The sequence below is a fragment of the Pediculus humanus genome, genomic scaffold (genome assembly GCF_000006295.1).
Source record: "Pediculus humanus corporis 1103172108319 genomic scaffold, whole genome shotgun sequence".
Classification (NCBI taxonomy): domain Eukaryota; kingdom Metazoa; phylum Arthropoda; class Insecta; order Psocodea; family Pediculidae; genus Pediculus; species Pediculus humanus.
This window is the reverse complement of record NW_002987888.1, coordinates 32,945-59,676: the sequence shown is the minus strand read 5'-3', so window position 1 is coordinate 59,676 and position 26,732 is coordinate 32,945. Positions and strand designations below refer to the sequence as shown.

At 28.9% G+C, this 26,732-nt stretch overlaps 4 protein-coding genes across 4 annotated transcripts; 2 read left to right on the top strand and 2 right to left on the bottom strand.

Moving 5' to 3' along the window:
• Nucleotides 1-7,321: 7,321 nt before the first annotated feature.
• Nucleotides 7,322-16,137, top strand: Phum_PHUM610170 (uncharacterized protein; the record flags this gene model as incomplete). The annotated part of the gene is made up of 11 exons (XM_002432989.1): nt 7,322-7,522; nt 8,735-8,828; nt 8,908-9,105; nt 11,786-12,001; nt 12,090-12,228; nt 12,709-12,871; nt 12,952-14,116; nt 14,198-14,503; nt 14,580-15,131; nt 15,207-15,727; nt 15,889-16,137. The coding sequence occupies 11 exons, from the start codon at nt 7,322-7,324 to the stop codon at nt 16,135-16,137; spliced, it is 3,804 nt and encodes a 1,267-aa protein (XP_002433034.1).
• Nucleotides 16,138-17,712: 1,575 nt separating this feature from the next.
• Nucleotides 17,713-19,335, bottom strand: Phum_PHUM610160 (mitogen-activated protein kinase associated protein, putative; the record flags this gene model as incomplete). The annotated part of the gene is made up of 2 exons (XM_002432988.1): nt 17,713-19,095; nt 19,288-19,335. 2 exons carry the CDS (start codon nt 19,333-19,335, stop codon nt 17,713-17,715), a joined length of 1,431 nt encoding a protein of 476 aa, XP_002433033.1.
• Nucleotides 19,336-20,116: 781 nt separating this feature from the next.
• Nucleotides 20,117-21,522, top strand: Phum_PHUM610150 (uncharacterized protein; the record flags this gene model as incomplete). Its single annotated transcript, XM_002432987.1, has 5 exons — nt 20,117-20,265; nt 20,603-20,756; nt 20,832-20,997; nt 21,069-21,206; nt 21,284-21,522. The coding sequence occupies 5 exons, from the start codon at nt 20,117-20,119 to the stop codon at nt 21,520-21,522; spliced, it is 846 nt and encodes a 281-aa protein (XP_002433032.1).
• Nucleotides 21,523-21,752: 230 nt separating this feature from the next.
• Phum_PHUM610140 (uncharacterized protein) lies at nt 21,753-24,430 on the bottom strand (the record flags this gene model as incomplete). The annotated part of the gene is made up of 2 exons (XM_002432986.1): nt 21,753-21,775; nt 21,970-24,430. The coding sequence occupies 2 exons, from the start codon at nt 24,428-24,430 to the stop codon at nt 21,753-21,755; spliced, it is 2,484 nt and encodes an 827-aa protein (XP_002433031.1).
• Between the last annotated feature and the right edge of the window lie 2,302 nt (nt 24,431-26,732).

Sequence of the window (26,732 nt, the reverse complement as noted above, 5' to 3'; positions counted from 1 at the left end):
TTAATAAAAAAAAAGGAAAAAAAAAGGAAAATGACGACGTAAAAAAAAAAAAAAATTGCGCAATTTCTATTATTCTTCTTTTTCTTTTTTTTTTTTCGTCACTCTGTAATTCTAATGTCACGTACGAAGGATATCTGTCTGTCGAATTAGAAAAACGTTCATTGATAAAAACAACAGCAACAGCTAATAATACAAACGGTTACAACAACAGCAACGTTTTGTCAAATATACGTTATCGTAATCACGATAATGTTTGTCGTTTGTCACAATTTCTTTTTTTTTTTTTTTCCTCGTCGTTAACCTCGCGTTATTTAACATCATCATCATCATCATCAACATCATCATCATTATTATTATTATTAATTATTTAAGAGTAAGTGAGGAGTCGTGTACCTGAACTTTGGCGTGTTTTGCTTCTTTTTTTTTCGCTTTTGTTTTGTTATTTTTTTCGGGTAAAAATTAAATTACGTAAAAATACAGTGTTGCCGTTTTGTCAAATTTTTCTTTTCGACGTGATTGTGGAAGCAGAAAGCGTCGTAATTAATCGTCAGGGATTCAAAACTAAAAATTTCAATAATAATAATAATAAAACTACGGGAAAAATAATTTTTTGTTTGTTTTTTTTTCTCCAGAGGGAAGGGGGAAGGGGAGGGAAGGAGGAGGCGGTGGGGGCGGTGGAGAAGGGAAAATTGATAAAAATATTATTTCAGTAAATTTTTTTTTTTTTTTTTTTTTACAAAGGGTTCTCTCTCTCTCTCTCTGTTTAATCGTTTTAAATGCAAAGCTTTCGTCGTCGATCCTTTTTTTTTATACGTACGACCGTAATGAGTTATGGAAAATAGAAAAGGGATAAATAAAATGCTGGAAAGTCACTGGAGAAACAAGGGGGAGGGAGCGAGGGGAGGAGAGAGGGGGAAGATGAGGATTTAAAAGTTAATACTCCGGAATATAGTAATTTTTATAAGTGACACTTGTCATTTTTAATTTTCATTTTCATTTTTATTTATTTAATTAAAGGTTTTTTTCCTCCCGTTTTATTTATTTTTTTTTTTTATAGAAAATGTTAAACAAATTATTTTTCTAACTCATCGTTAAATCCGCCTTTTTTTTTAAATCCGCCACATATTTTTTTTTTTTTTTTCATATCTCACACCTTTATTTATGACGTAAGGTTAAAAAGGTTACGTGTTTAAACGTTTTTTCTTTTTTTTTTTACCTTTTTTTTTTAAATTATTTTTTTTACAAAAAAAATTTGTTTTTGTTTGTTTTTGTTGTTTTTTTTTTTAAAAAAAATTTTTATTCTATACCAATCGATCGATCGATCAATCGAATATCGATGTTATCGATTTATTGAATTATTATTTATTAAAAAAAAAAAAAAAAAAAAAATCGGTTTGTAAAAATTATGTTAAATAATTTTGGTTTTTCATGTTTTTGCAAAAAAAAAAGAAAAACTTTTCCGACTCTGATGATGATGATGATGATGATGTTTGTGTTGATAATGATGATGATGATGATGATGATAATAAAAATAATGATAAATACAAATAAAAATTATTAATGAATAAAAACGAAGCAACGACTATGGCCAAAAACAAAAAATAAAAAATAAAAAATTTACGAGTTCGATGATTATGATGATAATGTTTGTGGTGATAACGATGATAATAATAATGATGATAATAATAATGATGATAATAATAATAATGATAATGATGATGATAAATAGAAATAAAAATAATAAATGATTAAAAACGAAGCAACGACAGCGGCCAAAAACAAAAAATAAAAAAAAAAGTTTTTTAAATTTATTTTTCTAATGTTGGTAGCACGTATTATTAAAAAAAAAAAAAACTCATTTAAACTTTATTTAAAAATATATTAACTGTAAAATAAGCTCTTACTAAAATTTTTATTCCAGTTAATTCATTTAATTAATTACTTTTTTAACAGCAGAAGAAGAAAAAGAAGAAAAATTTTTTTTTTTTTAATTTATCGTTTTGTCCGTTTTTATAACTTTCCGTTTTTTTTTATTATGTAAACCAAAAAAATAATTATTAATTAATTAATTACCTAATTAATAAGAGTAATAATAATAATAATATAGTAATAAAAATTTTATTAATTGGACCGAATAAAAATTAGTAAAGACGACACAGTTAAGATGATGATAAAAATTATCGATAAACTAAATTTCTCTTACAAGTTTTTTTTTAATAAAAAAAAATTTATTTAAATAATAATAATTATTATTATTATTTAGTGCGAATCGTTTAAATATCGAACGATACGTCAATCAATATCCCGATATATCGAAATAAATAAATCGAATCGTTTTTAACGTAATAAATGACAAAACGAATTTTCTTTAAAAGAAAATTCGAAACGTTTTGTTTTTCTTCTTAAAAAAAAAAAAAAAAAAAAGTGGAAGAAGAAAAAAAAAGAAAACATCGGGGAACTAACACTTAAAACGATAAAAATCTACAAGAGAGAAAGAGAGAGAGGAGAGAGAAAGATAGAAATCGACATTAATATATTTTATTACTCGCATAAAAAAAAAAAAGAAAAATAATGCAAATCTCCAATAAAGAAAAAAAAAAAGTAATTTTCATCCCTTCGATATATATATTCACATACATAAATCAAAAATAATAAAAATATTATTATTATTATTACAATTATCGCTACGATGCAATAATAATAATAATTTCTTTCTGTCTCGTGTAAAAATATTACCCCTGCCCCCTCGCTCCCCACGCCAAAAAAAAAAAAAAAATTTTTTTTAACTTGATACGTTTAAAATGTAAAGTCACGAAAAACAAATATTAAATTAATAATAATAATAATAATAAAGTTTACTTACCTTACCTTACGTATTATATTATTATTATTATTTATATTAATTACGTTTGTTATTGTTAGCGAATGGAACAAAAACAAACAAAAACAAACCGCATAATTTCATGTAGTAAAATAAGACGATTGCATAAGAGAGCAATTGGGGGGCGGTGGGGGAGGTTTTAAAAAAAAAGGGAAACAACCACGTACTTCATATAATTTTTATTTTATATATATGTGGTGCGGGAGGTGGAGGAGGAGGAATGGGGGAGGAAAAGAATCCCAAACAATTTTTAAATAAATACACATGGGAAAAATTTTGTTTTGATATATATATATATATTTATTTAAAAATGGCGTCATACGTTTTGTCAATTTCTTATTCTTTTCTTCTTAATACAGCATCCAGTAACACTCGTTTGTTACGTTTTAGATTCGTTGTTATAATAAAAACTTGTCATGAATCCCGTTCGAACGGTTGTTGTTCGGTTGGTTGTTCGTGTTAAGAGAAAATTTACGATTGTTTTATCATTATTATTATTAGAAAATGCTCCCTGTCTTTTTTTTTCTATCTCTCTATAGTCGACTCTCTTTTCCACTTCCTTCCTTCCTTTCTTTTAGTTTGTCAGAAGGTTAGATTTAAATCATATCACGTGCTCCGACGAATCACCCTTCCAACGTGTGATGAGGGGAAAAAAGGAGATGGTACAGGGAGGGGAGGGGCCGTTAGTAAAAATCCTTTGGCTTAAATTAAATTTTAGAAAGTAAGACGAGAGAGAGAGAGAGTAAATCAACATGGTTCGTATGTGCGACATCATTAGATTTTTATACAATTTACGAATCCCGGTTCGTATTTGGTATATCATCCATATTGTTTGTTGTTGTTGTTGTTTTCCCTGATATTATAAATTAAATTTCTCACGTCGTAAAAGGTTTTATTTATAATAATAATAATAATAATTTTTACGTGTGGATTTACCTGAAAATAATTAAAACGTGTTTGTTGTCGATGTGTTTCTCTCTCTTTCTCTCTCTATTTTTTTTTTCTCTACTTTAGGTTCGCTTTTTGAAATAAATAAATAAATTTTTTTTTTCACTTTAAGAAATGGAGAGAGAAGGAGAAAGAAAGAAAGAGAGAAAGAAAATGTTTAAAGCTTTATTGGAAAATGCATTTTTCTTTTTTTTTCTTTTTTTTTTTTGCGTGCGCTTTTTTCAATTCTCATGAATTTAAAATTTTTTTTTTTTTCGGTAAAAAAATAAATTTGATTTTTTTTTTCCTTCCCCCCATCCTCCCCCGAAAACGAAAAGTGAATTTCCAAAAAAAAAAAGTGAATGCGAGCGGTGCCATAGATTAGTTTAGAGACTTTTGGGAATTTTTTTTTTTTTTTCATATGGCCTCCGAGATTTTACAGATTTATTTTATTTAAAAAAAAAAACTTTTCTTTTCATTTTCCTTTTTAATTTAGAAGGATACATTTTTTTAAATGCATTCAATTATGAAAAATTGCATATTGTGGAAAATTTTTTAAAAAAGTTTCTTTTTTTTTTTTTTTTTAATGCGAAAAGTAAAAGCATACGCGACGCGGAAAAACTTCTGGAACTACCTAATAATAATAATAATAACTATATGAAAATTCCCACGAAACGTCTGGAGAAAGAGAAAGAGAGAGAGAGAAAAAAGTAAAACAACAACCGAAAAATATATATATAAATAGATATAGAAACGTCCTAAACAATTTTCATTCCTATTTTCGTTTTCATAAATCAAAAAAAAAAAAAGTAAATCCACCGACAAACCGATGTAATAAACATTATTAAATTTTTTTTTTCTTTTTGTCGTCGTCGTCGTCGTCGACGTCAACTTCCGGTATTTCCGGAAAAAAAAAAAAAAAAAATTTATATCATTCTTTTTTTCTTTTTTCTCATTCCGACAATAATAAAATTATATAAATTTATATATATTTATATTAAAAAAAAAAAAAATTTTTTTTTTTCTTCCCTACTATTTACCATCATTATTATTACTTTTTATTCGAAAATTAATTAAAAAAGAGGAAAGAAAAAAAGGAAAAAAAAGGAAAAGGAAAAAAAAAAACAATAAAAGGGAAAAAAAAAAGGTTGCGTAGAAATGAAAAAACATTAACTTGTCAAAATGACAGACAAAAGGGGTTGTGAAAAGGTAATGAAAAAGTTAAAACGTCGTCAAGAACGTTGAAAATTAAAAAAAAAAAAAAATTATTATTATTATCATTATCATTATCATCATTACGATCGTTATCATCATCATCATCATCGTCATTATTTTATTTTTTTTTTCGTAAAATAAAATTCTATGATGTCGTCATATAAATACGGAAAAATAGAAAAAATCTAAAAAGAAAATTTTTATATTTTTGTAACCGTCGCGAAACTTGCACGTGTACACTCACGCACTCACGCACGTGCGTCATAATAAGTATATTTATGTATAAAAACTCGATCGGTTTTGAAAAAAGGAAAACAAAATGGCGTCGTTTTTTTTTTCTCCAGCAACGTCATCGGTCGACCTGATTTTTTTTTTTTTCCTACCGTTAAACCTTTTTAAAGAATTTTTTTTTTTCTCGTTAAAGTGCGTGTTTGCGTGCGTACGAATCGAAATTTCTTTTCTTTTTTTTTTTTCGTCTCGTTTTTCACTGAAGTGAAAATTCCAAAGCATTTTACCACTCGAAGAATTTTCCTTTTTTTTTTTTTTCTCTTTTCGTTTCGCCAAAGCGAGTTTTTCAAAAAGTCGTAAATTTTGTTTTTATGGTTTTTAATAATGTATATAAGTGGTTCTTCTTTTCTTTTTTTTTGATGAAAATTTCCGCTGGAAATAATAATGATAATAATAATAATAATAATGCGAAGAAAAGAAAGGAAAAAAGGAAGAAAATTCGTTTGAATTTTTTTTTGGTTTTTGGACGACAACAAAATTTTCCCACCGTAATCGTGTAAAATTTTTTTATTAATAATAAAATTATTAATTAAAATTAATCGATTGATTGATCGATCGATTAATCGATAATTTTACCAATAAATAATCGAAAATAATTTTTGAAAAAGAATAAAGAAAAAAGAAAAAATTTCGATTTAACTCCGTCGTCATTCGTTTTAACTCATCATTTAATTAAATAAGGAACATAAATAAAACGAATTTGTTTTCTTCTGCTGCTGCTCTTGTTTTTGTTTTTGTTTTTAATGTCGGAAAAGATAAAACGAAAGGAAAGGAAAAATATATGTGCTTTTAACATTTAACATTTTTTTGTTTTTATCTTCTGCTTTTAATTTACGACTTGGAAAAAATAAAAAAAAATTTAATCGACGATTTTGTTTTTCCAATTCCAGTTGCAAACACATGGGAAATTTTCTTTTTTTTTTTTTTGCATTTATAAAAACCTTTTCCGAATTATTATTATTATTATTATTATCATTATTATTATTGTTTATTTCAAAAATATAAAGTCACTAAAAAAAAGGAAAGAAAAGGAAAGGATTTTGTTATTATTATTTTCTTTAAAAAATTTAAAAAGGTTTTCTTTCTTTCTCTCTTTTTTTTTATATAACTTAAAAAAAATATATAAAAAGGAAACGTGAAGGATCCGAGGGGGCCGGAGGGGGGCGGTAAGAAAATCCTTTTTTTTTTTTTTTTTTTTGGTAAGAAAAGAAAAAAAATAGCAAGAAGAACATTTTTGACTTTAAGTGGACGGCAAATGGAAAATAAAAAATCTAAAGTGACAGATAACAAGTTGACTTGTGAAGGTTTAAACCTTTTTTGCCTTTTTTTTTATTTACATCGGTGGGACGTAAAAAAAAAAAAAAATGGCGGATGAAAAATAGAAGAGTTTGAATAATTATAGAATAAAATATAAAAGTTTGTAAATAAATTAATAGCTCCGAAAAGGAGCACAAGAAAAAAAAAAAGGATTTTGATTGAGTCCTTTTTCCTTTCTTTCTTTTTCCTTCCTTTCATTCGATAAACTCATGGAAAAAAACTATGGAAAATTTTCTTTTTTTTATTTTCTTTTCGTTTGATGATGATGGAAAAACATATTTCGTTGTAGTAAATACAACGTTTTTCTTTTTTTTTCTTTTCCAAACTTTCAAAATAAATTTCAAAAGTTTTGACTTTTGGAAAAGTCGTAAGTTTTTTCTTAACCCTAGATCGTGTCTCTCGTAAAATGAATTAACCTCATCATCATCATCATCATCATCATCCCCACCATCATCGTCATCATCATCTTCACCTTCATCATCTCCACCACCACCATCGTCATCATCAACATCATCAGCATCGTCATCATCGTAATCCCCACTACTATCACCATCATCATCATCCTCATTACCACCACCACCACCATCGTCATACCCACCTCCAACATCATCCCCACCATCATCATCCCCATCACCTTCATAATCGTCACCATAATAATTTTTTCATTTTCTTTTTTTTATAAAGGTCAAAGTCATGCTGAAAGTGACGGGTACTCCATCGACGATGCCATCAGGCAACCAATCGTTTTTCAATTTGGACAGCAGGAAAAAACAAGTCACTCTATACGATCCAGCTTTGTGCGGTACTCCGGCAACTCCCGAAGACAGAAGAGTCGGAGTTGCAGCACCTAAAATGTTTGCATTCGATGCCATATTCACTCAGGACGATTCTCAGGTTTGTTAAATGACGTCATCACTTTATCTAAATATTTTCCAAATCGAATTTCCTGATTATTTAAAAAAAAAATTTTCAAACGGGAAATTAACGAAACTAATTTTAAAATCACTCGTAGACGAATAAAAAAAAAAATATATTTTCTACTGCCACTACTACTATTATCATTATTATTATTATTTGACTTGAATAAAATTTGGAATGTTTTATTAAAGCAAACAAGATTCTAGGAAATAATGTGAAAAGTTTGAGACGAAAAGTTTGAAATCATTTTTTTTTCTTTTTCTTTTTCATTTTGTTTCAAAACCGCAGAATCACGCAAAAAAAAATGAGAAAAGTAAAAAGATTTAAAAAATATTTTTGATTTTATTTTCAATTAAAAAATAATTATTCTTCTGCCACGATTATAAACCGAAGAACAAAAAAAATTAATTTATTTTATTTTTTCTTTTAATGGAGCCTAAAGTAAAATTTTTTTTTTTTTTTTGGGGAAATTAATGAATTCTAATTATCGATTTCGATATTATTATTATCATTATTATCATTATTATTATTATTATTGTTTTCGTAACGGAAAAAAAAGGTTTTTTATTAATAAGTAAAATCTTTTGAAAGTTTTTTTTTTTTTTTTGAAGGGTCGTAAACCTTTTTTTTTTTTTTCATTTTCCCCCAACATACACATATTTTCAAACCGCAGATGGAATTAATTGTTTAACAAATTTTTTTTTTCTTCTGCTTCTTTTCGTCTGCTTTAATTTTTCTCTCTGCCTCTCTCTCTTTCTCTTTCTCTTTTTTTGTTGCTCTTTAAAAAAGCATTAAAAAAATTTTTTTTTTTTTGGCTTCCTTTTATTTTTAATTTTTTTTTTTTTTTTAATAAATAATCTTGCGTAATAATAATAATAATGATAATAATAGTGATGATGATGATATTAAACGGGTAAAAAAGGAATGATGAGAGAGAGAGAGAGAGAAAGTGTGTGTGTGTAAAAAAAACGGAAAATTTGACGTCATCATTTTTTTTTGTTTTTCATCCCTTTTCGTTCTTCGACGCCATCGAAATTCCGCCATTAAATAAATTAATTTTTTTTTATAATTATTTGGGGAGGGGGAAGGAAATAAGTTGGCAATACTGAAACGTAAGCAATCACTATCAAAGCGCGGGAAAATGTTGTTTGTTTACATTTTTTAAAAATTTGTTTTTTGTTTAAACAGGCCGAAATATGTTCGACGGCATTGACCGATATCATTCACGCCGTTATCAATGGTACGGACGGTTGTTTGTTTTGTTTCGGTCACGCAAAATTAGGTACGTGACACGTTTTTATTTGTTATGACGTCATCAGGTTTTTTTTAAATTAATTATTTTTGTGTTGGTTGTGGAGCAGGTAAAACGGGTACAATGTTAGGAAGTCCCGAATCCGTAAACACGCTGGGAATAATACCCTGCGCCATAAGTTGGCTTTTTCGTGGCATACACGAGCAGAAACAAAAAACCGGTGCCAGATTTTCCGTACGAGTGTCTGCCGTCGAAGTTTGTCAACCGACGCAACAACTTAAAGATTTATTAGCCGGACATGCAAACGGTGAGTGCAAATAATTCCGCTAACAAACGACAAACAGCAACAGAATTATTTTTCTTTTAAAACTAATTTTTTTTTTTTTTTTTTGTTAAATCGATTTGAATTTTTGTGTGTTCCGATTGTTTGTCGGATTTGTTTCCGGTTTTTTTATTTATCGTAGAGTTTGTTCGTTTGTTTGTTTGTTTCGTATAAAAAGTTTCGTGTTTATTAATTTTTTTTTCCGTTTTAAAACAAAAACATTAATCAATCGAGGGAAAAAAGAAAAGAAACGAAATAAAAAAAATTTATTAGTGCACTTAATAATAAAAAACACGTTAATTAATTAATTAATAATAATAATAATGATAATAATAATGATACTAATAATAATAATAATTAATAAAAATTACATTTTAGTTAATTAAAATCGTCGCGTTATCTCTTCTTATCATTTTTTTTTTATGTTTAGTTGACGAAAAAAATTAATTTTCATTATGAAAGGATTTACAAAGGGGGGGGGGGGGAAACGAACGGTTTTACGATTTGTTTTTACATAATTAATAATAATAATAAAGTTTAAAAAAGAGAATCGTAAATTTCGGGAAAGACAAAAAAAAAAAAAAAACGACAAACGGGAAGGGAGGGCGAAAAGACAAAACAAAAAAGCTAAACTAAAAGACACACAAACAAACAAACGAACAAACGAAAATAATAATAAATTAAAGAGAGAGAGAGAGAGAGAGAAAAATTTAACGAAAAGAACAGAAAAAAAAGCGTCATTTGACTTTAAGAGCGGCCATTATTTAAAGATGCTGCTGCATGAAGATTCAAATCAGAATGAGATGAAGAAGGGGAGGGGTGATGTGAGGGGGCAGGAGGAAGGGGGTGGATTTTTTACACTTTCGAGTACCGTTTACCATATTTTTTTTTTTTTTAAATTTAACCTCGCTCCTCTCCCCGCCACGAAAAAAAAAAAATTGCCACTCGGAATTATTTTCATATAGATTTCTTTCTCGGAATTTCCCCGCCGCCCTCCTCCCGCCCCCCTCACGGAAAAGAAAAAAAATAATTTCTGAGGGTAATTTTAGTCTGGAATTTGTGGCGCCTATTCATTCTTACAACGAGTCGTCGTCGTCGTCGTCTGCTCTCGTTCGTTTTTCTTTAATTAAAAAAAAAAAAATTTTCCATTTTTTTTTAACACCTAAAAAAAAAAAATTAATGCGTTCGTTTATAACGCGTAAAAAATTATTATTATTATTATTATTAATTGTTTCATCGTGACGACGAATCTCGTTGTTATTATTATTATTATCATTTAAATATAATAACCGATTTTTGTAAAAACCGTTTGTAACCGTTCGAACTCTAAAATCGAACAGAAATTTTTTTTTTTTTTTTGCGGTTATGAAATTTGAAAGAAAAAGTGATGATTAATGATTTAAACTAATTAAAAAGGGAGAAGGGGGAAAAAAAGAAATTTAATAACAAAAAAAAAACTTTGAAAAAGGAAAAAAGGAAAAAAAGGAAAAAAAGGAAAAAAGTGGAAAAGTTTTTTTACACACAAAAGTAATCTCATCACGTCGAAGGTGGAAAAATCATTATTCAAGGGATGATGAACGGTTCAAGTTACATCGCGAATCACAATTTCAAAATTATACGATCCATAAAATTTTACATCTTTTCCCGAGAAAAAAGGTTTTTTTTCCTTTTACTTTCTTCCTTTTATTCTTTTCCTTTTTTCCTTTTCCACGAAGGGATGTTATGGTAGTCAAATCGGAATTTATAATTTATTTAAATTTTAAGTAAAAAAAAAAAAAGTGAAACGAAACGAAACGAAACAAAAAATTTTTTACCTTTTTTCCTTTTTTTTTTTTTTACCTTTTTTAATTCCAGTTTTTTCTTTTGTTTTCCAGTCGATATTTATTTATCTCCTGGAGAAAAATTAGTTGATAATATCGTAAGGATTAATTAAAAGGTTTCGTTTGTGTAACTTAAAAAAAACTTTTTTTTGTTTTTCCAACGACTCGACGTCCCTAACGACTTCGAAAAAATTTTCCAAATCAATGAACTCATCATTATTATTATTATTATTATTATTATTATCATCATCATAAACCTATTAATTTATTTTGCTATATATATATATATAAAAAAAGGAAAAATTTTAATTTAAAATCATTCGTTCGAACGTTTTCCCGACGGAAAACAAAAAAAATTAAATAAAAAAAAACCGTTACGATCGAACGCGCGCTCGTTTAAATTTTCCCGCGTTTTTCCAGTAACAACAACGACAAACGCGTCGATACGAAAAAAATTTATAAAAATAAACAAACGACAAATTGAAAAAAATAAATAAATAAAATTTACGACAAACAAAGAAAATCCGACGCAAAAAATTTAAAATCACAGGTAAAAACTCAATAAGGAAAAATAATAATAATAATTTGTGATAATATCATCCGCCATTTTGAAATTATTATTATTATTTTCTTTCTCGTTACGCAGGGAAAAAAAGTTTAAGTTTTAAAAACAACCTTTGGGGCGCGAAGAAAATTCATTGGAAACTTTTTTTTTTAGTATTAAACTGTATTATCAGATGTATAATTTGGTTATACTGATAACTCGGGGGTAAATTTCGAAAAAAAAAAAAAATTATTTTAGGGGTCGAAAACGATAATAATAATAATTTTGCTGTCGGTTTTAGATTGCGAACAATCTCCAGGTGTGTATTTAAGAGACGATCCATTATTCGGTACGCAATTACAAAATCAAAGCGAATTAAGAGTACCGAATGCGGAAAAAGCAGCTTTTTATTTGGATGCTGCCATAAATAGCAGATCTGGAAAAGATGACGGAAGGGATTCGCATTTTTTATACACATTACACGTGTATCAATATAGCGTAGCTGGAAAAGGTGGAGGTAAGAGAGAGAGAAAGAGATAGAGAGAGAGAGAGTGAGAAAAAGAAAAATATATCAAGAGTGATGAAAAATTTTTTCTCATTATCAGTGGCCGGAGGACGAAGTCGATTACATTTGATAGATCTTGGAAGTTGCGAAAGAGGAAAAGCAAGCGGTGGTATACCACTTTCGGGCCTTGGAAATGTATTACTTGCCATTTTTAACGGGCAAAAACATTTACCCTACAGGTATTGTGCATATTTTTTTTTTTTTTAAATAAAAATGGCGACGGTCGTTAATGCGAAAACATTTTTTTTTTACATAAACAATAAATTGAATGTTTCAACATGTTGTTGTTTGTGTTGTTTTTTTTTCATCCCCGATTAAATTATGACTTAATAAAAAAATCAAATCATTTCAAGCATCTTGGAAAATCTCAGACGATGTTTTTATTTTTTTCATCTCCCTCTCCCCCCTCTTTCCCCTATCGACTTTGTGTCGCCGAAATAAAACATCACACACACAAAGTACTAAATTTTTTTTTTTTCTAAATTCGTCATCATTTCTCGTTTTTATTTTATTAACCTTTTAAATATTGAAATTGAGACATTTTTTTTTTGTGCGGTAATTAATCGATTTGAAAGTTTTAAGTTAAAAAAAAAAAATACCAACCCTTAGGGTAAATAAATCAACCCTTAGATTTATTTTTTTTTTTTTTGGGATTTCAGAGAACACAAAATCACCCAACTGCTAAAGGAATGTCTTAGTTCGTTGACTTGTCACGCCGTCATGATCGCACATGTGTCTCAAAGTTCTCAACACTATACTGACACCCTTACAACCGTTCAACTCGCATCGAGGATACACAGAATGAGAAGGAAAAAAATTAAGGTGGTGGTAGTGGTAGTTCTGCTCACCATAATGATAATAAATTTTTTTTTTTTTAACATTTTTGCGTATTTTATTTTTAGTTCGGAGGCCCTTCTCCTGGAGGACCCTCGATTTTATCAAATGGTAGTTCGAGCGATGAATTTTCCCGGCATAATGCATCGACGGGTAGCAGCGATTTCGATCCGTCTAGTAGCGAACAATCTGCCGACACGGTGATTTACGTCGCGCCCCACGATGATGCCGCAACCGATGGTGAACATCCACCCGTTTACATGCTTAACATGGATAGTAGAACGGGAGAAAATCGTTGTGCCGTGAATAAAATCGTCAAAACGACAAATAACGAAATTCGAACGGGTGTTAAATTTAAAAGTTGTACCGCGACCGCGACCCTACCATCATCTCCTGCCAAAACGACCATTGGTAATTATAAGACTGATGAAAAATCTGCGAGTGGTAGTAGCAGTAGTAGTCCTCTTCACAAAACGAATAAGTCTGGTTTTAACAGTTCTAAGTCTTCCCCCGTGCGAACGGTTACCGGTAAAATACCATCGAAAATTCCAAATTTGGATAATCAAAGTAAAACGTCGAATCCGTTGCAAATGACGACGAAACACGAAGAACAATGGATAGACGGTCCTAGAATATCGAAGCAAAAAGTGGCAGAAGCGAGAAATTTATTACTTAAAGAAAATAATATTAAAAAAGAAACGTGGGTCGATGGACCCATGCAAAAACCGGGTAAAATAACAACCGGTAACGGTGGTCAATCGAGTGGAAATTACGGGTTTATGGATAATCATAAAAAAATTATGATTCGTAAATGGGTAGAAAATCAAACCGTTCATTTGAAACAGAGTTTGGGGGGTACTTCGTCATCCGCGAAACCCGAACTCACGAGCGGATTGCTCAGGAGTAGCGAACCTACAAAAGACGAAGATGATAATTTCGAATTTAAAAAATTTAACGATTTCGAAGATTTGGGAGAGCGTAAAGTCGAAGGTTCTTCGGAAACTATCAAACCAGAAAAAATAATCACGGAAGACGTAAAATGTAATGTGAGCGTGTCCACAGCTCTCATAAAACAAACGGACAAATGTTTAAAAGAATTGAAAAAAGTCGAAAATCAGCAGCAGAAGAACCGGCAAAATAATTGCGGAGAATCTAGCGAATCGTCCGAAGAGGAAAAACTTCCGCCTCCTCCACTTCCGCTTATTTTACGATATAACAAAGATATTAAAATGAGTAAGAAGTTTTTTCCTCTGACGTGAAAATTTTAATAAAACGGTTTTAATAAAAAAAAAATTTTTTTCGGGGTTTTTCCAGATGGTCAAAATCAACCGATAAACGCATTAGGGCTCCAGGGTAGTAGAATGATTCAAGACTACGACGACGAAGAAGACGAAATAGAATTGGAAATAGTTGAAGTTACGGAACTCGAAGAACCCGTACCAACGCAAGACTCTTGTTTGCAAGTCACCGAAGAAGATATAGCTTTTTGTATGGGCGAATGTGAAAATCCACTTCCGGAAGTTGATCAAGAGGGAAGAGGAGGAGGAGGTCATCACGAAGAAGAACATCCTTTGAGAATTTTAAGTCAAGAAAATTTAACGGTCGTATCGACATTCACCGGTGAGGAATTTATTTATTTATTTTTAACAAACAATAAAATTTTATTTATAATAATAATAATAATTTGTTTTGTTAGATTCTTTATCCGTAACCACGGATTTCGAAAGATGTCTTCCGAGACCTCGCTACGCACCTCCATCGTTATTCGATCAACCGTTTTATCCGAACGGTCCTTACGTTCACGACGAATACATCGAACTATTAACGAAAAATCACAATTTGGAAAGGGAAACGATCAATCAATTGACCGAACTTCACAATTTCTACAAATCCAAAATATTACAAAATCCATCATCTAAAATTTCCGCACGTTGTCAAAGTCTTTCCCTTTCGGACGTTTTCGAAAACGCTCCTGTGGGTGACTGCAACGAATCCAGCGGTAATTGCAGCATATACAGCGAACCCGCGTATAAATTCTTAGACGAAGAAAATTCGATTTGCAACAGTTGTAGAAAGAAAACAACAATCGTGAAAAGCGACGACGTAAAAGACGAAAGAACGACGAAAGGACAAAAAAATCCTGGAAAATTGTCAAATTTCAATAAGAATATATCATCGTTGAGACATCCGGACGGTGCATCGAATCCAAATTTAGACGAAGATGATGAGAAAAAGGAAAAAATCATAGGTAAAAGGAAAATTCCATTGACAAACAAAAAAATTAAAACGATCATCGATTAACCGGGTTGAATTATTATTTTAGAAAATGGCGTATCGCATAACATCAAATCCGAAACGACGTTTGACGATAAAGAAGATAATAAAATAACACAATCTAAGAAAAAATTATTATTATCGTCGGAATTTAACAAAAGAGGAAGTTGTAGTGGTAGTAGTAGTTCATCATCACCGAACCGTAAATCGAATCATCATCATCATCATCATCATCATAATCACAACGGCCTTAAATCAAATCACGATTCGTCTACGACTACGACGACGACGGCGATTATAATACAAAACGATAATCAAAAATTCAATAGTGAACAAATGAAAGGAACGGAATTGATGAAACACCATCACGAAAGTAACATAAAACTAAATAACTCACCGACGAGAAATTCAAATTCTTCGTCAAGAGGTGAGTTGAGGAGAACTAACAGTGCGAGTACTAATAAAAATAGACGATTCGAAGAAAACGAGGACGTTACGAAAACCCCGGCGACGCCACCGACATCGTCCTCGTCACCACTAACACAGAACAAACACCTCTACTTCAATAAGGTAAAACTTTTAACTATATCGATAGAAAAACGATTTGAGGTAAATGCAAAAAACCCCTCCCCCTTACTCTCCCCAGACTCGCCCCCACAAAAAAAGAAACAATACTTCGATGGTTTTCCAAAGAAAAAAAATTTTTTATTTTTTTTGTTACAATTTTCCAGACGTGTCCTTCAAACGAAGGTTCAGACAGTGGGCACGAATCAAATGTAAGTCCTAAGATAACAAAAAATGGGGGAGTAAGAGTACCCCCGAGGCCCCAAGTTGTACAATGCGAAAGTTCCGGATATGAAAGCGTCGTTAGTTTCACGTCGAGTTTAGATTCCGAAGTTGGTGTCAAATTGATAAGAGAAGAAACGGAAGAAATTCACGATCCTGGTGGTCAATCAGGTATGTATGAAACAATCACATAAAAAATCCTTTTATTATTATTATTATTATTATTTTACTTTTATATCGTTTCATTATCACACGAAATACACTCATTTAAGGTTGGTGGTGTTGGTGCGTTAGTAGTAGATCGTCAACAACAACCACAACAATACAAAACAATAAAAGAGATTCGCAAAGATGTCCGCCACCTCTAACCGTACCGCCACTTCCAACAAGGCCGAAGAACTAAAAAAAAAAAAAAATTTTTTGTCACCCACGTGTACATACAAAACAAATGATGATGATGATGATGAATCTTCTGCAAATTCTATATCATTCTGTGATCGGAAAAAAATTTTTTTTTTCTTTTACTATTGCCACTACCACTACTATCACTACTGCCACTACTACCACTACTTTACACTTTTATATATAAAACGAATTATAAACTCATGACTGATAACGACTGATAATATTATTAATTATCAATTTTTCTATTTATTTTTTTTTTTTTTTTTTAACTTGTAATTTTTAATGTAAAAATTATTTTGTAAAAATAAATTATATAAAAATAATAATAATAATAATGATAATTATCCTTTAAATATTTTCAGCGATGACGTCACACACTGGTAAACAAAATACCAACAAAACAAAAACAAAAAAATTTTCACGCGGTTTCGTCGTCGTCGTTCTTCCAACGAAAAAAAAAGGTAAGAAACCGGAAATGATTTCAAAAAAAATTTTTTTTTGGGGGTGGTTTTTATCAATTATTTCCTTAACTTTTACTACTACTACTAATAATAATAATGATGATAATAATAATAAGTAAAAGGAAATAATTTTTTTTGCTCGACAAAAAAAATATTTTTTATTCGTAATTTAATTTTTTTTTTTAATTTTATTTTATAATTATAAAAAAATAATTCCCTTTTTTTATTAATTATGAACAAACAAACAAACAGTCAAACAAACAATCAATCAATCAATCAATCATAAAACTACTACAAATTACAAAAAAAAAAAAAAGAAAAATTTAACGGCATTTTTTTTTTTTTTAATCATCATAATCATTTACCTGAAATGACTTTTTTTTTTTATATACAAAAAAAAAAAAAAAAAAAAAAATGGGATTTTAATTTTTCTTTGGTAAACGCAATATATAAAAATCTTTAACGATCCCAAGTGTATTTTCCCGTCCCCCCTCCCCTCCCCCCACTAAACGCGTACAAACAAAAAAAATTTTTTTTTTTTTTTTGGCAGTGAACGTTTATATATGAATATTCGACCTGAATTTTTAATTTTTTTTTCTTAAAATTATTTAAAGTTAAATTTAAAGGGAATTAAAATTTTACAAAAAAAAAAATTTGCCGACTATTACGTCGGCGATTAATATTTATATAATATGTATAAGCGTAATCAACGTTGTAAAAAACAAAAAAGTCGTGATAATTTACGGAAGTAGTTATGATGGTGGTGGAAGTCCTCCAACGGCCATGTTGGAGGAAAGAAAAAAGGGAGGGAAGAAGAAGAGGAGGAGGAGGAGGGGAAGGATAAATATTCGAAATAATTAATATATATATATGGGTAAAAATTTTCCTAATTTTTTACTATGATCATCGCGGCCATATGCTAAAACTATTTCTTTTCCCTAATTTTTTTTGCTTGAACGCGAGGTATTCTTTTCTATGAGTTCCGCATTTCAAATGTAATATGTGATTGACTTTTCGCACGATTTCTTCTGCTATTTTTTGATCTCCCTCGAAATCGTGATTTTTAAAATGAACGTGATTCGATTGAGTCAACGATTCGTCTTGTTCCGAATAGTGAACGATACGAAACGAGGCTCGATTCGAGGATTTGGATTCTAAAAGTTCGCACGAGACGATCAAGTGAATTCCGTACGATAAGGCTTTTTGCTTCCAAAATTTTCCCGTGACTTTCGTGTGACTCGACACGACGGGATCTATTTCGATTTTGTCACCGGAAATCCCAAGCACGACTTCCGCTTTCCCTCTCATTTTATTCAATATGTAAACGTGATAGGATTGATATAAAAGGGATTCGATCGCGATCAAATCGACTTTCATTTGTTTCAAATCGTCACTGTCTTTAGTTTTGACTATTTCACTGCCGTCATCCACGTCGCCCGTCTTTATCTCTTCCGTTTTTCTACTCGGAACGCTTTTATCGCCGAGGTCGACCATGGCAAGATACGCCAATCCGAATTTGCCGACGGTTTCCTTCGGATCCAAACAAGAGAAATCCCAATCGACTTCTCCGTCATCTTCCGCGATGAACAAACCGTAGCAATCCACGTTTTCGCGAAATTTAAAATTCGGATCCGTGTTTTGCGTCATGTATTTCCAACACACGAAACCGATCAACTCGGAAACTTTGGCTAAACCCAATACGCACACGTGTAAGGGAAATTCTCGTTCGGGTAGTGGTAACATTGTTAAAAAAATTTTATATGTTCTCGTTGGTAAAACTACTTGAGCATTTCCATCGAATTTGGCATATTCACTGAATGGATTTTTTGGTAATAGCGGACACTTTTCTATTTCGTCAGTCAACATTGACCTAACAGTTTTTTGTTTTCCTTTTTTAATTATTTTTCTTTCAAACAATTGTTCTCTCTCTTCGTTTGTTATAGGAATTGAACTACATTCCCATTTGATTCTTTTTATTTTTGCAGCCTTCCTTTTTTCCTGTTCCATTTTTTCCAATCTTTGAGCTGTGTCTGTTCTTTGACGATGGCCTCCACTTTGAATTTCAAATGAATTACACAATTCGTCTCCCCTATCCTCTTCATCATCCGATTCTTCAATGTGTGGGTACATATCTGCTTTTGTGAATAAATTTGAATCTTTCGGCTTTTCATTAATAATTATAGCTTCCCACATTCCTGTTTCATCTGATGATATAAACGAATTCCTGACATGAGACAGTAGCCAATGTCGATTATCGTATAACGCCATTATATTAATTAACTGCAGCTACCTAAAATTTTAATTCCATTACATTTTTGTAAATAAATTTTATTACATAACCTAAATTACTTCAAGTGAAAGTTAAATGAAATGAAAAAATTTTGAAAATTATTTGAGTCTGACAACAACTCAGATTCCTTTTAAAAATAAACAAAGTATTTTTCTTAACAGATAATTATCGTTAATGTACATAAAAACTCTTATAGGCTTCTTTTGATTTTTTTCATATAAATATTGTTTATCCATTACTATTAAAAATTACATGTAAATGAATTAATGAGGATATATTTGTGATAAAATACAAACTATTTATGTATTTGCAAATAAATGTTAATCTAAATAACTTGTAGAATACCTGCTTTCACATTTTTTAAAAGTGAAATATATATTTAAAGCTTACTTAAAGTTACATAAATGTTTAATGTAAACCTGTAGACTTTATATTTAAAAAAAAAAAAAAAGGTGAGATAAACATGTATCATTAATATTTAGCTTAATTTAAATCAAAAACTCATAAAATTTTTTAAAAAATAAAACGTATTTTATCAAGTGTATAGATAAAAATAAAAAAAAGCAAATGTTATTACTTGCGTTTCTCTTTAAAATCGATTTATTTTATTTTGATATCCCAAATTTCGAACTCGTGCATTTTGCATATTATTATTTCACAATATAAGTGAATTTAAAATATATTTTTATTTAATTTACACAAGTAGTCACTTTTCAAAAAAATTATCAATGAGAATTTTCAAACGAAAAACTAAATGTAAATGTAAATGAAAAGGAAATAAAAATATTTACATTATAAAATCACGTGGCTTTTGATATTAGTTGTTGACACGACTTTTTCACATTCCGACGCTTTTTTAATTTGCGACACTTGTTACTAAAGCATAAGCATAATGTTCAATTGTAAATTCACAATAAAATTGAATATTTTCGAGCGATGTGTATATAAATGTGCAAATTTTTTAAATTTATAAATGGTAATTTAATTTTTAATATTTTATAAACGTAATTTTTCAAAATGGAGGAAAATCACATGGGATGGAAATTAGTGTGGGGAGTTCGGCAAGATGTTGTCAATCTTTTCAAAGCTTTTGCAAGTACTAATACAATGACTTTTGATGGTTTTTCTAAAGCTTGGAAAAAAATGAACTTTAGTCAAATATTTAGGTACGCTGTCTATTAGTTTACTCGCGTTTTATTAATTTCGATGTCGTAGTTTTCTAAATATAATAAATAATAGTAATTTTTTTTTTTTGTTTATTTTTAAGTTTAAGGTTTTCATTTGTTGAACAACTTGAATTTATCGAAGAAGTTTTTACAATAGTTAAAGAATATTTATCTTCAGCTTATGAATTTTATGTTAGAATTGCAGCTCTCTACACTTTATACGGATTATATTTTAAACAACCTCTTAAGTATGTTAATTTTTTTTTTAAATAAACTTTACATATTATTTACATTATCATCTTTTTAAAATTAATTGTTTGGTAGTAATTATTTGCAGAGAACCAGTTAAAATCAGATTAACAAAATCGGAATGGGAAGAAATTCAATCAATAATTTCATTGTGTAAAAAAACAAATCTTAACAGTGGTGGCTTTATATTTATGAAATTGTTTTTAAACAAAGCATTTCTATTTACATCGACAATAAGAACTGTAAGAATTGTTTGTACTATTATTTATGTGTTGAATAAATTTATGAAAATAAATGGGAACTAAATTTTATTACAGTCTGGATTAGAAATAGGTTATAAAAAATATTTCAAAAAGAAAAATACAGGACTTTCTGGACATTTGGAACTTGGATTGCTAAATAGGCCATTATTAAATGAACAACTTGTATCTTCTTTAGTCAGTTTAGAAGAATTGTATTGTAAAAAAAAACAAGAATTACTTGGTAAGTAATGTTTAATTAGTGTAATTTCTTTTTTACATCCTTTTTACATTGTTTTATGGTTATACATGCAGGTAAAAAAAATTTAGAATTTATCGATAAAAATTTTGCTGTTAATCTTAAATCTGAACTTGATGAGTACACAGCAAAACTTAGAAAAATAACTCCTGATCATGAAGATAAAAATCAAAGTAATCAAAATGAAGAAAATGGTAAGTTTTTAATTACATTTTTTTTTGATTTTATGTCTTTCTACGATTATTTTTCTATTTCTAATTTATATTTGCAGACTCTGATTCTAACAGTTTGAATGTAAATAATTCTAAAATTAAAAACAAATCGGAAATAAATTCATTGATAAATAAGAAAAACAAGAGGAAAAAAATGGCACTCAAATTTTATTTAGCTAAGAAAAAAGCAGAATTATATTTGGAAAAAATAAAACAGGAAAGACTAATGGAAAATTTTAATGGCATGCCTAGTGATAACGATTTACAATTCAAACTTCCAGAATTGGATTTCACATAAATTTTTTATTTCTGTTCGTTTCATTTTTTCAAATGTAAGTAAAACCCCCAAAAAAAAAAAAAAAAAAATTAAAAAATATCAACTAAAATTTTATTTACATATTTGCAATAGGTTAATTCTAATAAAAAAAAAAAAAAAAATATATATATATATATATATATAGAACTATTATTCTTATAAATATTTTAAAAGATAAATTACAGTAGATTAGTTTCATTAATTTACATTTTTTATTGACTATATTTATTAAGAACTATATATAAATGATATAATTCACATAGAAAATTTAAAAAAAAAAAAAAAAAAAACCAATTGAAAAAAAAGAGAGAGAGAAAAAAAAAAAGGACAAATGCGGTTTCTATGATTTATTTATTGGTTTGTGGTAATAGTTGTCGAGTCATCTTCATCATCATCATCATCATTGTCTATCTGTGCTTTTTTTTCCACCTGCGACATTGATAACAATTTCTCTTATCCTTTCTAAATCTTCAATTTTCTTTTTATATTCATATAATAATTTTTCTTTTTCTGCAATGATGGCATCTTTCTGCTGTTGATTTTCCATTGATTCTTGAAGCGATCGTCTAAATTCTCTATTTTCCATTGTCAAATCTTGCAATTTACTTTCGCATTCTGCAATGTATGTCTTGTTTTTGCTAAACCTCTCTTCCAGGGCCACGGTTAATTTGATGAGTTCTTGATTTTTATTTTGACTTTCAATCAATTGATTTTGTATTTTATCCATTTCGAAATTTTGCAATTGTAAATCCAGTGTCAATTGTTTTTGTTTTCCCACTTCGTTCGCCAATTCCGTCGCTTTCATTTCCAATTCGCCTTCCTTTTGTTTTAACAACATTTCAAATTCCCCTAATTTTTTTTTCAAATCTTTTATTTCGGCATATTGATTTTTTTTTTCATTGGCAAGTTTCACAGTCATTTCAGATAATTTATTCATCAATTCTTTTTTTTCAGTTGCCGTACCTTCTATACATTGTTGACTGTAAAATAACATTTGATGTAATCTAGCAACTTCTGCTCTGTATTGAGCTATTTGATGATTCATTCCAGTGCAAGCAGCATCTGCAGCTTCCAATGAGCATTGCATTCTTCTTTCCGCATGTCCCATGGCTGCTAATTTATATTCGTACAATTCCATAACGGCCGAAGTTGACGAATCCCCAATTTTATTATTTTCTTTAGCTTCCTGCAAAGCTAGTATCAATTCGTTTAATCTAGATTCTTGAGCGCAATTGTATAAAGGTACCAATTCTTGAAGAGATGCATGAGGAGGATTCGAATTGGGAACATTCGAAGCAGGACCAAAAGCTACAGGTTTTATTTCCCACATAATTTCTGAGAGTAATGAAGTGCATTCTTTGGTCCAGCCAGGAGAGGAAGATAATGAAAAAACTTGAGTTTTAATTTTTTTTGATCCGCTGTATAGAGCAATGGCTAATGCTGCCTGAACATTTCTCTGAGTGAGAAGTTTCACATACAGTGACATCCACTCACTGCTAAATGTCGCTAATGCTGATACCAATATAAGAGTTTGTATGCACAATTCACTAACATCATTTTTAAACAAATTATCATGTTCAACTGGTTCTTGTTTAATGATCGATTCGAAAATTCCACCCACAACTTTGTACTTGACACTATTTAAAATTTCTTTACGTAAATCTGGATAAACAGACATTTCGGATAGCAATGTTACCAAACCAGTGAGCCTTAGCCTTTTATCCATATTTGTGGGAGGTTCTTCTCCTCCTGAATCAAGTATTAATAACAATGCTGGTAATCCTGTTTTAACAGTTTCAACAACTTCATCTCTGATGTCATTATATGTGTGAATTTTTACTTGTTCGATTATACTTTGAATGACTCCCAAAGACTGAATGCTTGTTGTTTCATTTTGAACCCACCTTAAACATGCAGCACTCAGCCTTGGGAAGAGTTTTGGGATACCTTCGACATCCTTTTTAAGAAGCGATGGGAAAAAATCTAAAAGAAGTGCTATACATTCTAAACTGGCATCATCATCTGATTCTTGAATTTCGACAAGTTCTACCAATTTTTTAGTATCAGCATAGTATCTGGGATATTTTAACATGACAGCGCTAAAATGTTCATTGTCTTTAACATCTTTAAAGAAATCAACAATGTGCCTCAATAAAAATACATCTCTGCTTTCGAATGCAGCAGTCACTGTGCTAAATGTCACATCAACAAAATTCAAAACATCAGTGTCGGGAAGAACACCTTTCATTTGTTCTAAAATAATCAACATTTTACACACTTGCATTCTAATATTTGGATTGTCATTAAGTTTTGTTATACACTTAATAAACTTTGTTATTTCTACTTTTCTCATGAGAACATACAAGGCAGGTAAGTTTTTATAACATAAATTAACTAATACACCGAGTGCATAAGGTTTTAATTCACTATCTCCCTCCATAACAATTTGTACTAAAGTTGATATTAAATAAGGTAAATGAGCTTCTTGCCATGATATTTTAACACCATAAGTTAATTCTACCAAAACTTGTAAAAGTCTTAATTGTTTGTCAGTTATATGATGTGTTCCTAGAAATCTTGTAAGTATAGGTATAAACTTATAAGTATGAATTAAAGCTCTCTTAGCATTCGGATTAGTGCAAGCCTTTTGAAGTACTGCAATTGCTGACCATACAAGCATTGATCTTGATTCCAAGCCGGCCATAAGTTCATGTAAACTGACATAAAACTCTGTTGCAACACTCGAAGATGGATCAAATTCACTTATGTCTGTAGTTGAGGCTAAAATTTGTAAATGTCTTTGTAAAGCACTAGTACTGGAATCAGCATGATGCCTTGAATACTCTAGAGCAGCAGCAATAAACTTTTTCATTTCTTGGTATTTTTCCATTTTTAACTAATAATTTTTAAAAGTGAAACCGGCCAATAATTATTACAGGGGAAGTAGTATACAATGGGTTCACAAACCAAACAATAAACGGTTAAAAACTTTTTGGCGACAAATTTACCTGGAACCTTAAATTAATTTTCGTGGCTTTAGAGAACGTTTTTCCCGCATGACTTATTCAATGTCGGCCATGTTTGTTCTTAATAATATAATTATTTTAATGACAACGAATGTTAAGTAAAAAGATTTGTTTGTCTTATCGCATTTGACTGAAATTATTCAAACAAATTTAATTTTAAAATACTATCGATTGTTAATGAAATGGCTAAATTTTTTTTTAAAGTTTCATAATGATTCAAAAGTAGGTTAATTCATAGTACCAACTGCCATAAAATCGTATTCGGATATTTAATTAAAACTTGTTGAATTTAAATGTCTCTTTTTATTCGTCACAAAGTATAAATTTCATTAAAAGTTATTTTGTAACGATAAAATTAAAATAATTGACTGTTAGTTTTTTTATAATAAATGTTTTGTTACAAAAGTTTGTGTTTCCATTGTAATGACCTTATTTTGGTAACACTACAAGTTACGCTCTGAAAGTAATTTCATATTCGAAAGGCAATTATTATCAGATACTGGGTGAGAGAAGTAATTGCAAGTAGTTTTTCACCCACAAAAATGGATAATGTTTTTATATTAAATAATAATAGGTAAGTTTTTATTTATTATTTAAACTTATTTTTTCCTTTTTTTTCTTTTTTTCTTTTTTTTTTTTGTAAATACTTTAATTACATTAATAATTTCATTTTTTTTTTTTTAATTTTTCAAAATTGTTTCATGTATCCATAACCAATTACCACTGTAATGTAGTTTTGTTGTGTAATTCTTTTAAAATATATTCCTTTCAAACTGTAAATTATTATTTTTTCATACAATTTTACTTTTTTCTTTTTTTTTGACAAACAAAAAATTAAATTTTTTGATAATTTTAATTTTAATCCTTTATTATTATTATAAATTCAATTTGTGTATTTTAAACAATTTACTCATTAAACATGTCTCCATATTTTAAATTACTTCATACCATTGCATTATATTAAATTTTTTTTTTTTTAATAATTTTTCGAATGTAACTTTTTTGTTCGAATTCAGTTAGCTTTTAAAAAATCCCATGTATATATTATAATTGTTTTTGTAACTAATCTTATATTCACATTAATTAAAAATTTCAATTGCAATAATTTATTATTAAATATTAAATTTTTGTTAACAACCTAACAACCCACAACGAATTAATTTAAAAAATATTAATGCATGTTTCGAGTAAAATAAAACTATTTTTTAAAATGTAAAAAAATCTCATTCGAATGCTTTTACAAAAATAAATAAATAATTTTATTTGCATATTTATTAACTTTACAATATCAAATTTCAATCATCATTATTATTTTTCTTTAATTACAAAATAATTTTATCGCTGTTGAATAAATTTTCGTTTTTTTTAAATTTAAATCGAAACTTATTTATTTATTTTCTATTAATTTAAAATGAATTAATTATCAGTTTAGCGTTTTGTTAATTAATATTAAATAATTTTATTATTAAAAATTATTAAACAATCAGACAAACAATTTTATTTTCAATTTAATATACCACAAATTTGTGTTTCGATTCAAACAAAATTAAATTTTTCAATATTATTGTAAAACAATTAGAAGACTCAGCAAATAATCAACAAAAGACGTTGACTGAAAAAAAAAAAAAATTATTATTTATTAGTATAATCATCATTTTTATTTCATATTTTGTTGTAAGAAGTTAAAAAATTTTTTTTTAAAGTAAAAATATTTAAAGAAAAAATGAATTTTTAATAATTATTTTGATACAGTTGTAAATCCAACTTCCAGTTTAAAAAAAAAGTTACATGTTTACGTTATGAATAAGTAAGTAATGTTGTTGTTGTTTAAGTAACTGATAACATTTGTTGTTAACTTCGACAAGGTTGCCAATTAAACTTCGCACTCTATATCCACCTTGATTTTTTTTTTTTTTTTTTTTAATTTATCCTTTCTTACAAAACAGGAATTCAGTTGTGAATGGTGTGTTTGTGTCAGTTAGCTTTTAGTTGTGGATTGAGAAACAACAACGACAACAACAACCACAACAACAAGACAATAATGATTTTTTTTTTTACAATTCGACTCGTTTTTCATGACTTTTTTATTTTTAATTAAAAATTTATATATTCGGTTTTTGTGTAAATAATAGTAATAATAATAATAATAATAAAGTGTGTTAAAAA